Here is a 13305-nt window from a genome sequence, read left to right as displayed (position 1 = left end):
TGTGACATAGCATAACATAGCCTTGGTTTTCCTTTTTTTTTTCTCTAGATAGAGCAGCAGTATCCTGAGGCATTTTAAGTTTGAATACATCTTGTTTTTTTTTTCTGTGTTAAGAACTAGGACAGGAACAGCAGGCACTGTTAGTAGAACTAGGATTAGGTTTGTAGTGCAGAATCTAATTGGATCTCAATTACATCCCCTTGAGAGGTTTACAGATCATTTTATGACTTTATAAGTTTCCAATAATGTGTACCTTCTGAATGATCACCAAAATATACATTATTAAAAAGCGCAATGATTTATTCAAAACACTATGTGTGTGAATTGTTTGTTTATATTTTTGTATGTGTTCTGTGTCCCTTAAATGCATAAAAGCCTTTAATGTAGAACACTCATCTTTTATTGTTCATAATGATTTATCTTCTTCATATTCTCAGTGCATTGATGAGGAAGGTTTCCGGCTCTTCCTGAAGACATATTTAGAGGTGGAGGACTTCCCAACAAATCTGTGCCAGCGGCTATTCAAATCCTTCCAGAACTCAGAATCGGCAAAATCGGATGAAAACAGTGGGTCATGTATAGGCTTGTATATGTACCATTTATGTAATAACTGTTATTCAGCAAGGCTGGACTGGCCATCTGTCCAGGGTGCTTTCCCCTGCCTCTGGTCTGAGAAACTGGGATATGCTCCAGCCCTATGACCTTAGAAGGTCATATAAGGAATAAGGAATAGAGGGAGAGAGGGAGAGAGAGAGAGAGAGAGAGAGAGAGAGAGAGATTCAGCAAGGATGTTTTTAATTAAATAAATAAACATATATTTATAATGTTTTAAATTAAAACACAAAAATATTAAGCCGTTTCTTAAGGAGCTAATCAGCATATTAGAATGATTTCTGATGGATATCGTGACACTGAAGACTGGAGTAATGATGCTGAAATTTCCCTTTTGTCATCATTAAAATGATAAATTAAAATATATAAAAAATAGAAAACCATTATTTGAAATTGTAATCATATTTCACAATATTACTCTTTAGTGTAGTTTTGATTAGATAAAAAATAAGAAAATCTTACTGACACCAAACTTTTGGATGATACTGTACGTGTATAAACAAATATGTAAGTGAATCAACAGAATTCGTTGCATTACTGGGAATCATGTTTATTTATTTGAACCATTTTTATCATAGTTTGATTTTTAAATGAATTTTTAATGCTATTAGTTCATTTTGAAAAATGAACTGTCACATTAGGAATTATTCTTGGTAACACTTTATTTTAAGGTGACGTAGGTACACATTACTACATGTACTTACTATAGTAATAACAGTAAATTATGCAGAATTAAAAGTAACTAACCCTAAACCAAACCTTAACCATAACCGTAACTCTATAACAAGTACATGTAGTTAATTAATATTACTCAGTACTTGACTACGTCACCTTTAAATAAAGTGAAACCTTATTCTTTTACTCTATAAAAATAATTATTTATTTTAACAACGCTTAAAAAGCCCTGTTTAAATTAATCAAACCAATGAAATAAACAATTTCTTGTATTGTGAATATATATCTTTGTTTCTTTCTAAGGGGAAGTCTTTCTGAAGGATGTATCCTGTTATTTCTCTCTCCTGGAAGATGGGCAGCCCAGGGACAAACTTGAATGTAAATCTCAAAAAAAACAAAAAATTGCTACTTCAAATATTTAATGAGTGTTGACAACTTTGCAATACGTGCCCATGTTTTTCCCTTCACAGTTGCCTTTAGACTCTATGACAGAGATGGCAATGGTGTTCTGGACAGTTCGGTGGGTGGTCTTAGCTTGAAATATAATCCACTACCAATTCCTCATTATGTAACTAAATCATCGTGCTCAAATTAAATCTTTTGGTAATATCGGTAACCAGTCATGTTTCCGTGAAACAGGAAGTGGACCGCATTATTGCCCAGATGATGCATGCAGCAGATTACCTTGGTTGGGATGTGTCTGAACTGAGGCCTGTGAGTTGTATTTTGTTTGTGTGTGTGTAACATTTGCCAAGAAGAAGTGAAATGCCTATGTACTCGACATGACTTTTTCCATCTTAAACACACCCTGTTGAAGAGACATTCCTCTCTTATATCATGAATCAACTTGTCGCAAAAGGGAAGATATTTGCATAATGTTGTTCCCTATGATTCAAATGATTCCTTGAGGTGAACATTTAGTTACATCATGTACATGTTACAACAGAAATACACATTGTGATTGTTCTCAGGTGCTGAAGGATATGATGACAGCGATTGACGCAGATAGCAGTGGAACGGTGTCATTACAGGAATGGGTGGAGGGGGGGATGAATAACGTCCCGCTACTGGTTTTACTGGGACTGAAGGTAGGAAAACACAAGTACAGATTCTCACACAGTTTAAGATGCAAAGTCATAGAGCTGCGGTGCTATTTTTGGAGTGTACAAGACTATTCCTCAGATTACACTTCTCAGAAGGAGTGGCAAAAGGGAACAGAGAAAACAATGCAAAAATTTAGTTGATGTGAGCATTTATTGCGCTCTTTCTATCCGAGGACACATCCGATTCTGTTGTGTCTATCAGCCTCACAATAGCGTAACAAAGGCCTGCTGACTTTGCACTGGTTTAAGCAACAGTGAGTCAGTGACACTTCTAACACATGCTTGCTTGCATGCACGCACACATTTATATGCATGACCACATGAACACCAGCAGTATTTTTCATTTTATATTTAATTTAATTTACATTTTTATTATTTAAATTTGTTATTTTATTTTAGTTATTATGTTTAATTTTATTTATCATCATATTCAAATGTTTTCTAAAGGATCATGTTTAATTAATTTATTTCAACCCTGCTGCAACAGTGACACTTCTAACACAAGCTTGCATGCATGTACCCGCCTATATGCGCAACCAAATCACATTAGCAATATTTTTTATTTTAATTTAATATAATTTAAAACTTCAAGAATTTGTCAGTGATAAACTCATTTTGATTTTTCTATTACTCTAAATATTGCAGCACATGCCTGTGGTGGTTCCCAACCAGAAGGAAGCAAAAACATACTAGCAGTGTGCTATGCAAAAAAGAAATCCCTTGCTTCTCATTAGCACGCCATGCATAGGATCTACTTTACATAACATCTCACTAAAATAAGCATGCATCTAAAGAAGGTATATATTCAGAATATCCCTAACATGCATCTTTCCACACAAGCCACTTGACAGCTTTAAAATGCAAGGTCAAGCTGGCATCCAGCAAGTAATGCCAGAGCAGTCGCTGCCTTCACACTTCACACCAAGACTCCTCTGTCTGTCCGCACTGTGCAAGTGCATGACCAGGAGACAAGCCACAGAGTTAACCGCCACGACTAAATGCATCTTAATATAATACAAACCAATGTTCAACCCTTAAATTCTAAATGTCACTTTTACACTAGAAATGAATATAAGTGTAATTCACAGTTAAACCACATGCACAGTCAATGCGGAAGTTACGATTACAAGAAATTTGTTGTTAAGGCCAACGGTCACAGTCAGCTACTCATAAATCTTATAGATTGTTTTATTCACAGAAGGGCTAACATGAATTTAGTAATCCTAAAATCATATTCCAGACTGTCTTGCATTTGTGATCCAGAGCTTTGTAGCATGGTCATGCTTAACCATGTATCAAAACCAGGGACTTCCCCGTGTGCTATTTCTACCTGCCCAAGCAACGCACGAGGGCTATGCTGAGCCACTGGGCACAGTTACAGCTTGGCTGTGTGGGCTACAGTTTCTGACCTCCTGTTCAGCCTCCTGAAGTTCCCTCCTGAGTCATACAAACCAATAATAAAATGAATTATTAATAATTCTCTGATGTGACTGCATGAGTCAGTGTCCTTTGCCCACCCTAACCACCTCCAGCTGGCCGCTGAATTCATAAAAAAAAATGAATAAAATTGCCAGTGTAAAATAAGGAAGCATTGTGAAATAAACAAGACGACTCTTGTGTGAGTCACTGAAAGTGGTCAAAAAAAATACTTTCCACTGATTATCATTTTATTTACGGTTATGTCGTCATCTGTTCCTTTAGTAGATGAGCACTTTTCATCTTAAGATACAAAATGGCAAAAAACACCAAAAAGCATCTGAGTAGTTCATGTGACTCATGTGCTTTAATTCAAGTCTTTTGAAGTCATACGATAGCATTGAGTAAAGATTTACAAAATGTTCCATCCAGAGTAAGCTACGACTAGTTCAGTGAGTTGAACTCAAGAACCGAATCTGTGAATAAATGAGCCGATTCTTTTCATTAAACCAAATGATCCTATTCACAAATCAAACAGATTAGTTCATGAATCACAAATTGTTCAGGAATCGTGACTTATAGTGAAATTTTGCAGAAAGCAAAAATGTTGCATGTTTTGCATGTTGTGAAATCTGTGTGGGGAAAACTTTCGCCCTCACGTGAAATTGTCAATCGTACAGATTCCTATTGAAATGACTGGATTTCGCTCATGATACTTCACTTCATAATATCATTGAATAATGACTTCAATTCGGAAGACCTGGAAAAAGTCATAAGGAATATGTTTATAGTGTTTTTGATGTAATTTTTTTAACTATCATTGTATACACTTTTAAAGTGTGATTTTGTTTTGTTTTTTTCAACATTTTTGCTCCACAGAAGAAAGTCAGTCATGCAGGTTTGAAATGACATGAGAGTGAGTGAATTATGACAGAATTTCTATTTTTGGGTAAACTTTTCCTTGTCATGGGGCTATATATGTCATAGCTGTTTCTTTACCATTTTTACCTTGTATCTACAGTAACACTCTGGTTAGATGCACATCAAAGAATGGAAAGCATTAGCCTCATAAAAACATATTTGATTTAGATTATCAAGAAAAACATAACCTGTTCCCTAACATGACATTTTTCCGCTTTCCCAAGATGACCCAGAGAGACGGCCAGCACCTGTGGAGGATGAAACATTTCAACAAGCCTGTGTACTGCAACGTCTGTCAGAATATGTTGCTGGGGCTCCGCAAACAGGGTCTCTGCTGCACCTGTGAGTGGATTTCTGGGTAATTTGCAAGAAAGGTTCACAGATAGTTTTGCAAATGTAATCAATATTTCCAGACTGCCAATAAAATGTTTAATTGTAACAACTAAAATGCTAAAATTGTCAAGATACAGTCCAGAAATCCAATGTGTATTGTGGTTTATATACCTAGTGAATCATATGTTTAGTTCTGATCAGTTTGGTATGACAACCATTTGCTATCATACACAGGCTGCAAATACACAGTCCATGGCCGGTGTGCCAATAAAAACCCGGCTGCTTGCACCCGCACATATGTGATGTCAAAGAAAGAGACAGGGGTAAGAACAATTTTTTAATTTAACTTAAAACCAATAATGTTTAACATCCAAGGAGTGTATGACATAATAACTGTAAATTACATATAAGTACATCTAGGACTTATGTTACTGGCCAACTGGCGAGTGTAATTTGTTAATGAATTCTATCCATGCCTAAATGTGAGAACATGAACGTCGCTCGGGACAGTTGAGGGGTGCCGCATTGTCACGAAAGTTTAAGCCTTGCCATTTGAAAGCTCAAGAAGAAATGAAAGAGAACTCAGTTCGCTACTGTGCGCAAACATCAGAAGCGTGCGCCCAAATATCCATGTCTCAGATGTGTACTTGAGCCCATTTCGAATACTGAGTTGAGTTCTCTTTCATGTCGTCTTGCTCTTGATCAGACATATTCAAACTAAATGATGTCATTGCCCGTCCTGGCAAGTATCCTTGTAAACATAGTCAGTTATGTCTTAAGTGAACGTAAACAGTTGTGAAATGAAATGCATAACAATATATTGGATCTGTGTATTAGCTCTTAAAGTGACAGCAACCTAATATTGCTGATGCTGTCAGTGTTTTTAATGTTAATCAATCGAGAAAAAACAAAGAACAGTCACTCTTTGCTCTTGATGTTTCATGGCTTGTAAAAAAAAAAATTGCCAGTAAATTTTCTTAAATCACCGGCTTATTTCTTAAGTCACCGTTTTTTTCAACTGTGAATATTATCCAGGTCCTGTGATGAGGCAGTCTCACTAAGGTCCTTTTATCGTAAATCCGACATATTGGGCCTAGCGGAGAAGGAACCCTTCTCAAGCGTCTCCTATCAGCTTCTTTCTTTAGTACTGCCATCAAGTGGACACTGGAAATGTAAACGGCATATGCGCATCTCATTTGTTTGTATGCAGATTGCGACCCATGACTGGGTGAGCGGAAACTGTGATTCTGGGAAGTGTGACCGGTGTCAGAAGAAGATCAAGAGTTTGCACGGCCTTACTGGGAAACGCTGTGTCTGGTGTCACTCATTGGTGAGATTTGGACTTTCTGAAAAGCTACTGTACATTATACAGTTACTGAAAACCATAACATGATAAGAGATTAAAGTGCATTTAGGTTAAAAAAAAAACACTGTTAATAAAATATCTCTCTCAATATCAGAAGTAGGATTTGCATCATAAAGTAGGTCAGTTTTTCATATTCACTCTGACTCATAATTTTTCATTACTTTTTACTGTCCTAATTTAGAGACACGATGAGTGTGCAACCCAGGAACCCTTCGAATGTGATTGTGGCCCTTTCAGAGATCATATATTACCGCCATGGGCAATTTATCCCGTCATCAAGGTAATACAAACAAAAGTCTCTCTGGAAGAAAATTCCATGGATGCAAGTTGCAGGATTCGCAACTGTACTAAACAGCAAAATACACTCATTTACTTCTTATTTAATTAGTTTAATGCTAGCCCAGTGGTTTTTAACCAGGGGCCGCGGCAAATGTGGGAGCCTCAACAAACATCCAAGGGGCTTGGGGTTTCTCCCTCCTCGGACCACTGTTGGTATATTCTCACCACTGCTGACCAGGAGAAATGATCAATGATTTTCTGTACACATTTAACTGGTCATAATGTTTTGGCTCATCAGTGTATATAGATTAATAATATATATTATTCTAATTTGATATAATATAATTCTGATAATATTTTATTACATAGGGTTCATTTGAATATTGTGTTGAACAGTGGGGGCAAAAAGGTTCAAAAGGCAAAAAAAGGTGGAGAACTACTGTGCTAGACTGCTAGCGAATTCCAAGCCTTCCAAAAATTGATTCAAAATATGTTCCTGGTTTAGATAATAAATATTACCTGCAAAGCTCCGTGGCTGCACAAAAGCACAACAACACCATTTGATTATACTAAAAACATGAAGATAGTTAAAAGATTAAATATCGGCTTACATAGAAAACATTAAACACAGATTATTTGTGATTCTCCATTGTACCTTTTGTTCTTTGTTTCCTCACATAGGAGAGGCAAAACTGCGTAAAGAACAGCTGCGCATTTTCAGCTGATGACAGTGACCACAACACTACACCTGATGGACAGGTACTACAGGTAAGACACAGCATGGACAGTCTTTTATGTTTCTGCTATCTTACCATGCAGAGACAAGAGGTACTGAATGATGGCAATGCAACTAAAACACAGCTTTCTGTCCCCAAACAGATAAACCCAATTCCTGACACTCATCCTCTTTTGGTGTTTGTGAATCCTAAAAGCGGCGGTAAACAGGGAGAAAGGTGAGAATACTTCTAATTGCCAATTTGTGTCAAATATGTGTATTTCACTATTTTTAATCACTAAATTTGTGTTTTTACAGAATCCTTCGGAAATTCCAATACTTGTTGAATCCTCGGCAGGTTTATAACCTTTCCAGCGGGGGTCCAGGTCCAGGGTAAGGATTTCACTACCATTTTTAGCATACATAAATATTTATTTGTGCCCTGCATCCGCTGGGTTGAGCTTGTGGAAAACAAAACTATTAAAAATGGACTAAAGATGAAAAATGCATGATATCATCCACATTTTAGTTTTATAGATGTGGATGGTCTTAAATGAACTGAAGCTTGTAGAAGCTCAAAGTGGTAATCTATATGATCTTCTGTTTCCAACCCAGGTTATGTTTCTTCAGAGATCTGCCGAACTTTAGAATATTAGTTTGTGGAGGTGATGGCACTGTGGGCTGGATCCTGGACGCTATAGGTTGGAAACTAAATCAAACATACTTCCTGTGGTACTCACAGTGAATGTGTTATGCTCTCATTTCACTTTCAACAAACCGTTCTTTTCAATTCCTCAAAGATAAAGCCAACCTGCCAGTGCGCCCCCCAGTGGCCGTGCTTCCTCTTGGCACAGGAAATGATCTTGCACGCTGTCTTCGATGGGGCGGAGGTGAGGACAGAAGCTGAATTTGAAACTTGAACATGTGCCTATATGTCTATATATAGTGTCTCTCACGGTTATGATGCTGTAGGTTATGACGGGATGGATCTGGGCCGGATCCTGAAGGACATTGAGGGCAGTTCTGTGGTGCAGATGGATCGCTGGAGCGTACGGGTGACACTGGAGGACAGTCAGGAGAGAGGTGATCCTGTTCCCTACGAAATCATCAACAACTATTTCTCCATTGGAGTGGTAAGACACATACAGTACAGCATTCATCTGAAATCATCTAATACATTACCTTTTAGGTAGTTTCAAAACCCACATTTTCTTTCTGTGCTTTTCCTGCCAATATAATTATATTTGTAAAAGAAAAGGAAAAAAAGACTTGATTATTCTCTCTGTGTTGGCTGTGTCTGGAACAGGACGCCTCCATTGCTCACCGCTTCCACACCATGAGGGAGAAACATCCACAGAAGTTTAACAGCAGGTGAGCATGTCACACACTAAATCTATTTCTTTACAATATTTTCTTAAAAATAATATTAACAATATACACAAAATCCATCACCTAATTTTAGTAGTTATGATATATGAAAATAGCTCAGTCTTGGCTTTTTATAATTATGCTGTGGTTGTAAACATGACGTATGTCTAATGTCCATTAAAATGCACATTGGTTCTGAACCGTGGATCTGATGTAAATTTTATCAATTACAATTCTTTAAAAAGTTAGTGAAAACATTGTAGGTTTAAGGTTGTTATAAATCAAGTGATTTTCTAGAAAAAAATTGTATATATATATATGCCTTTGTTCAGCAAGGGCAAATTCAAATTACTCAAAAGTGACAGTAACAACCATTACATTGTTTAAAAAAAAATTCTTTAAAAAAAATGCTGTTCTGTTGAACTTTCTTTTCATCACAGAATCCTGAAAATGTTTCCACAAAAATATTAAGTAGTACAACCATTTTTAACATTAATCATAATACATAATAAATATTTCTTGAGCACCAAATCAGCATAATAGAATAGTAATGATGCTGAATATTCAGCTTTGTTATCACAGGAATAAATTTAATTTTAAAATATATTCAAATAGAAAACAGTTATTTAAAATTGTTATAATATTTCACAATATTACTGTTTTACTTATAGCATAAAACACTAAGATTTTAAAAGATTTAAGATTTAACATGTATTCACATGTAATTGTGTATACATGTAATAGTCTGATTTTTTACTTTATGTTCTTTTTTTAAAAAGAAGTTTGCCTTAGCAGCATCCAATGTAATTTGAGTGGAACCATATGACCAAAAAACATAAACTATAAAAAAAAACTACAGATTTTTTTTTTCTCTAAAAAGGTCTGCATGAGTTTGTGGCTTCCTCTTCATGCATATATATATATATATATATCTTTCTTTCAGGATGAAGAACAAACTGTGGTATTTTGAATTTGCCACTTCTGAGACAATCTCAGCATCTTGTAAAAAACTCAAGGAGTGTCTCACCATTGAGGTAAGAAAAAAAGAAGAAGATCACACTCCCATGAGAGTTCAAAGAGGTTATTGATCATTCCAGCTACACCTTGTCCCTTTTTCCCTTGTGCTGAAAGCCCATCAAAAAGCATCATCTAAAAAGCATGAGCACAGTAAGGGCATTAGAGTGATAACACCTGATACTGACCTGCTTTTGGTATTAGTCGTCTGTCAGAGCTCAAGCCAGGCCCATTTTAATCTACCAGATCAGGGGCATTCATTCAGAATATGTTGCAAATGCAATTCATTACTTAAAAATCTGATTATGCACGTATTCGCCTTGAAATAATTTTTAAAATGGAAAAAGCAACGGAACCGACCTCATTGCCTCTGTCTGGCCTTATCCAGTGTTGCGGGACCCAGTTGGATCTCAGTTGTCTTTCTCTGGAGGGAATTGCCGTCCTCAACATTCCCAGCATGCACGGTGGCTCGAACCTGTGGGGTGAAGCCAAAAAAAGTGAAAGAGCGGACCATGACATGCCTGAGGTCATAGTAGACCCTGAAGTCTTAAAAGTGAGCCTGCAAGGTACGTTTCATTATATACACGTTATACATTATATACACGAACATTCATTTAAATGTTCCTAATTTTGTATTGAATGTCTCGTGCTATATGTTTACATGCATCCAAGGTCAAAAAACACTTCATAATACACTGCAGCATCACATTTTTTAACCTTCTTTCTGAGAGCCTACTCTACTCTGATTGGTTAGATGACCCAGTCTGATGTGATTGGTGTACAGCGTGTCGGAAACAAAACACTCATTACCATATCTGAATTTGAGCTCCAGAGGCTTTCTCAGCACTTGTATACACAATGATACGAACAGTAATGATTACCGTTTGAATTCCTCATCCTTTGGAAGTGCACGCAATGTGGATTTGCTTTCACAGCCCAGAAAATAGTGTCTTAACGACATGTTGACAACACTAACCAAACTCTTCCAGGCCTCATCTACAACTGAAGACCATAGGCTGGCATTGTGCAAAATTGTTGTAAACCTACCTTGGTTTGTGCAGGAAGTAAGACTGGAATGACTGATGACTTGTTTCAGGCAGTTCAGAATCATTTATTTCTTTGGGGCGTCAATAACTCCATTTATTGTGCATTTTGATCTTTGAAACTTCACAGACCTTTTACATTCACAAGCAGCTATATTACATGACATAAATGGTCATTTCCGAAAAAGCATAATAGGGGCAGTGATATGAAGGTTATCCAAAACACTCAACAGACTGTCTCCAAACAGACATGAGCGATAAACGTGTGGAGTTGGTGGGATTGGAAGGAGCCATTGAGATGGGACAGATATACACAGGGCTGAAGAGCGCAGTTCGGCTTGCCAAAACATCTCAGATTACCATCAGGTGAGTCAAACGGTTACAAACAATTGTCAGCTATGGATGTCTTTAAATAAGCTCTTACTAGCACAAACAAGTCAAGACGTGCTCAGACATGTTCATCACTGTCAGTCTGCATTCCCTGCATTTACATACTCATTCGCATTTTATTCAAAAGTAAAATATTCAATTTGCATCCCATTAATTCTTTTGTCATTTTTCATTGTTAACCACTCTTGTGATGTATGAATATGTGTTTAGTCACCCCAAGCAATTGTGCATTATATCATTCACTCATTGTTTTTGTTTCTAAAAATGTTACCTAAGTGTTTTATTCCAAAATGCACACTCATTTATAGGACAAAGAAGCCGCTGCCAATGCAGATAGATGGAGAACCGTGGATGCAGCCACCTTGTACCGTAAGTGTCTACCACTTTCAAAATACTACCTTTCTACACAAGAGTCATTCCAATCTGTTAACTATAAAGATTTATTCAGATTCATACACTGATTTGTTCAGTGACGCTTTCTGCAGATTACATTGTAAGTGGTGAGAAGTGAGTCTCTTTTTCGTTTTATGAGTCATTTGATTCATTCACTCAACCAAAACAAGTCTTATTACAATGTGCGTTTCTACAAATCTAATAAACAACATAAACTGTTTAAGCATCATGAGTGTTGTTTCCAAATGATTTAAAAACCTAAATTAAGATTTTTAGTGAAGGAGAACTATAGGGATTTGTTAAAAAAATACTGAATCCTTCAACTATAAAACATCATTAAAGACTTGTTTTAAATTCAAGTGACAAATAGTCATCCTAAATTAAACAAAGGATATTTCACTTGTATTTAACCTTTAGTTTGGACCAGTAGAAACATCTCAGCATTAAATGAGATTTAACTTATTGTGTTATTTTAACCATTTTTATTTTACTTCCTCAGATTCACATCACACATAAGAACCAAGCTAGTATGCTGATGGGCCCTCAAGCCAAATCTGGCTTTTTCAACCTGAAATAGACTTTACCTTCGCTTGAGGATGATCCATATCGCTTCAGAACTGTGTGTGCATTAAAAAGGACTCTGAAGCCAGTGAAAGTTTAAAGCGATTATGTAAATTTTGCAACAAATGTTTACTAAGGTTTTAGCTCATACTTAAATCCTTGTGTTTTAGGAGATTATCCTTACATGAGGTACAAACTTTTCACTTGTTCATCTTAATATCAATTATGCTCTCTTTAAAGAAATGTAGTGCTCTTAAACAGTAGGTCATGCATTCATTCATTTATGCATGCATTTTTTTGCTGTGATATACATATATCAAATGCACAGGTCATTCCAAGTACATATGTTGAATATTTGTTTTGAGGTTATGTAGATACTGTATACATAAAAATATACATCACTCCAAAGCATCCAGTGAATAAAGGCTTGATGCACAGTGACTTTGCTGTAAGATTTGAAACAGATCTGCAATAACTCTGCACTGTGCTTTTTGTTTTTCCTTTAGATTTTTTTTTTCTCAGCTAAGCCTAAATCTTCTGTTGCTTCTGCAGTTACTAATCATGAATGTCAAGATTAATCCAAGGTGCCAGTGTGCTCTTTGCCAGAACAATTACTAGATTTAGCAAATCAAAATCTGAAGAGCTTGATGAGACATCTAATTTATTTGCTGTTAAATTGTACACCTAAAATAGGAGGTGTAATATTTAGATAATATTAAAACAAAATCCATTGTATGTTCATTCATTTTATTAGGTATCATTGTATCAAGAATGTATTGAGTCAGTTGTGTATTGTTTGAAACATTTCATACATTTAAATAGTGATAGTTGTCTGTTATTATATTTTGTATAATGGACAAAATCCTAAAGGTTTTAGATTGCACACTGCAAATGAATGGCCCTCTGGCAAGCTTTATAATTCTATGTTGCTCCTGAGAATGTAGAGGATCTATTAATTTTGTGAATTTGTCTGAATAAACATTTCAATGTTATATCTCTTCTTTTTTCATAATTTGCCACAACGTTCATAAAATGTTTTACCGTATATAAGCACTAGAGGGCGCCATCAGTTTGAATAATTTTACACCAGCCTGATCAAGCATCGTATCGGGTTCA

The 13305-nt window shown here is 36.1% G+C and overlaps 1 protein-coding gene across 1 annotated transcript in view; it reads left to right on the top strand.

Moving 5' to 3' along the window:
- The window catches only part of dgkaa (diacylglycerol kinase, alpha a), a 33199-nt gene extending 20018 nt beyond the window's left edge, over positions 1–13181 (top strand). Inside the window, exons 4-24 of the mRNA XM_077218502.1 lie at positions 438–567; positions 1591–1665; positions 1758–1807; positions 1927–2001; positions 2259–2375; positions 4952–5069; positions 5295–5383; positions 6271–6390; positions 6608–6706; positions 7387–7473; positions 7585–7658; positions 7739–7813; positions 8036–8121; positions 8221–8310; positions 8393–8553; positions 8727–8791; positions 9732–9822; positions 10191–10368; positions 11094–11211; positions 11544–11604; positions 12128–13181. Of these exons, the coding sequence (XP_077074617.1) occupies positions 438–567; positions 1591–1665; positions 1758–1807; positions 1927–2001; positions 2259–2375; positions 4952–5069; positions 5295–5383; positions 6271–6390; positions 6608–6706; positions 7387–7473; positions 7585–7658; positions 7739–7813; positions 8036–8121; positions 8221–8310; positions 8393–8553; positions 8727–8791; positions 9732–9822; positions 10191–10368; positions 11094–11211; positions 11544–11604; positions 12128–12205 (2037 nt within the window). The 3' untranslated portion in view covers positions 12206–13181. The remainder of the gene's footprint in view (positions 1–437; positions 568–1590; positions 1666–1757; positions 1808–1926; positions 2002–2258; positions 2376–4951; positions 5070–5294; positions 5384–6270; positions 6391–6607; positions 6707–7386; positions 7474–7584; positions 7659–7738; positions 7814–8035; positions 8122–8220; positions 8311–8392; positions 8554–8726; positions 8792–9731; positions 9823–10190; positions 10369–11093; positions 11212–11543; positions 11605–12127) is intronic.
- Positions 13182–13305: the final 124 nt, after the last annotated feature.

This window comes from Siphateles boraxobius, unplaced genomic scaffold (genome assembly GCF_051911475.1).
Source record: "Siphateles boraxobius isolate OS27281-9 unplaced genomic scaffold, OSU_SipBor_1 77, whole genome shotgun sequence".
NCBI lineage: Eukaryota > Metazoa > Chordata > Actinopteri > Cypriniformes > Leuciscidae > Siphateles > Siphateles boraxobius.
The sequence above is the reverse complement of the archived record's forward strand: the minus strand, read 5'-3'. Positions and strand labels throughout refer to the sequence as shown.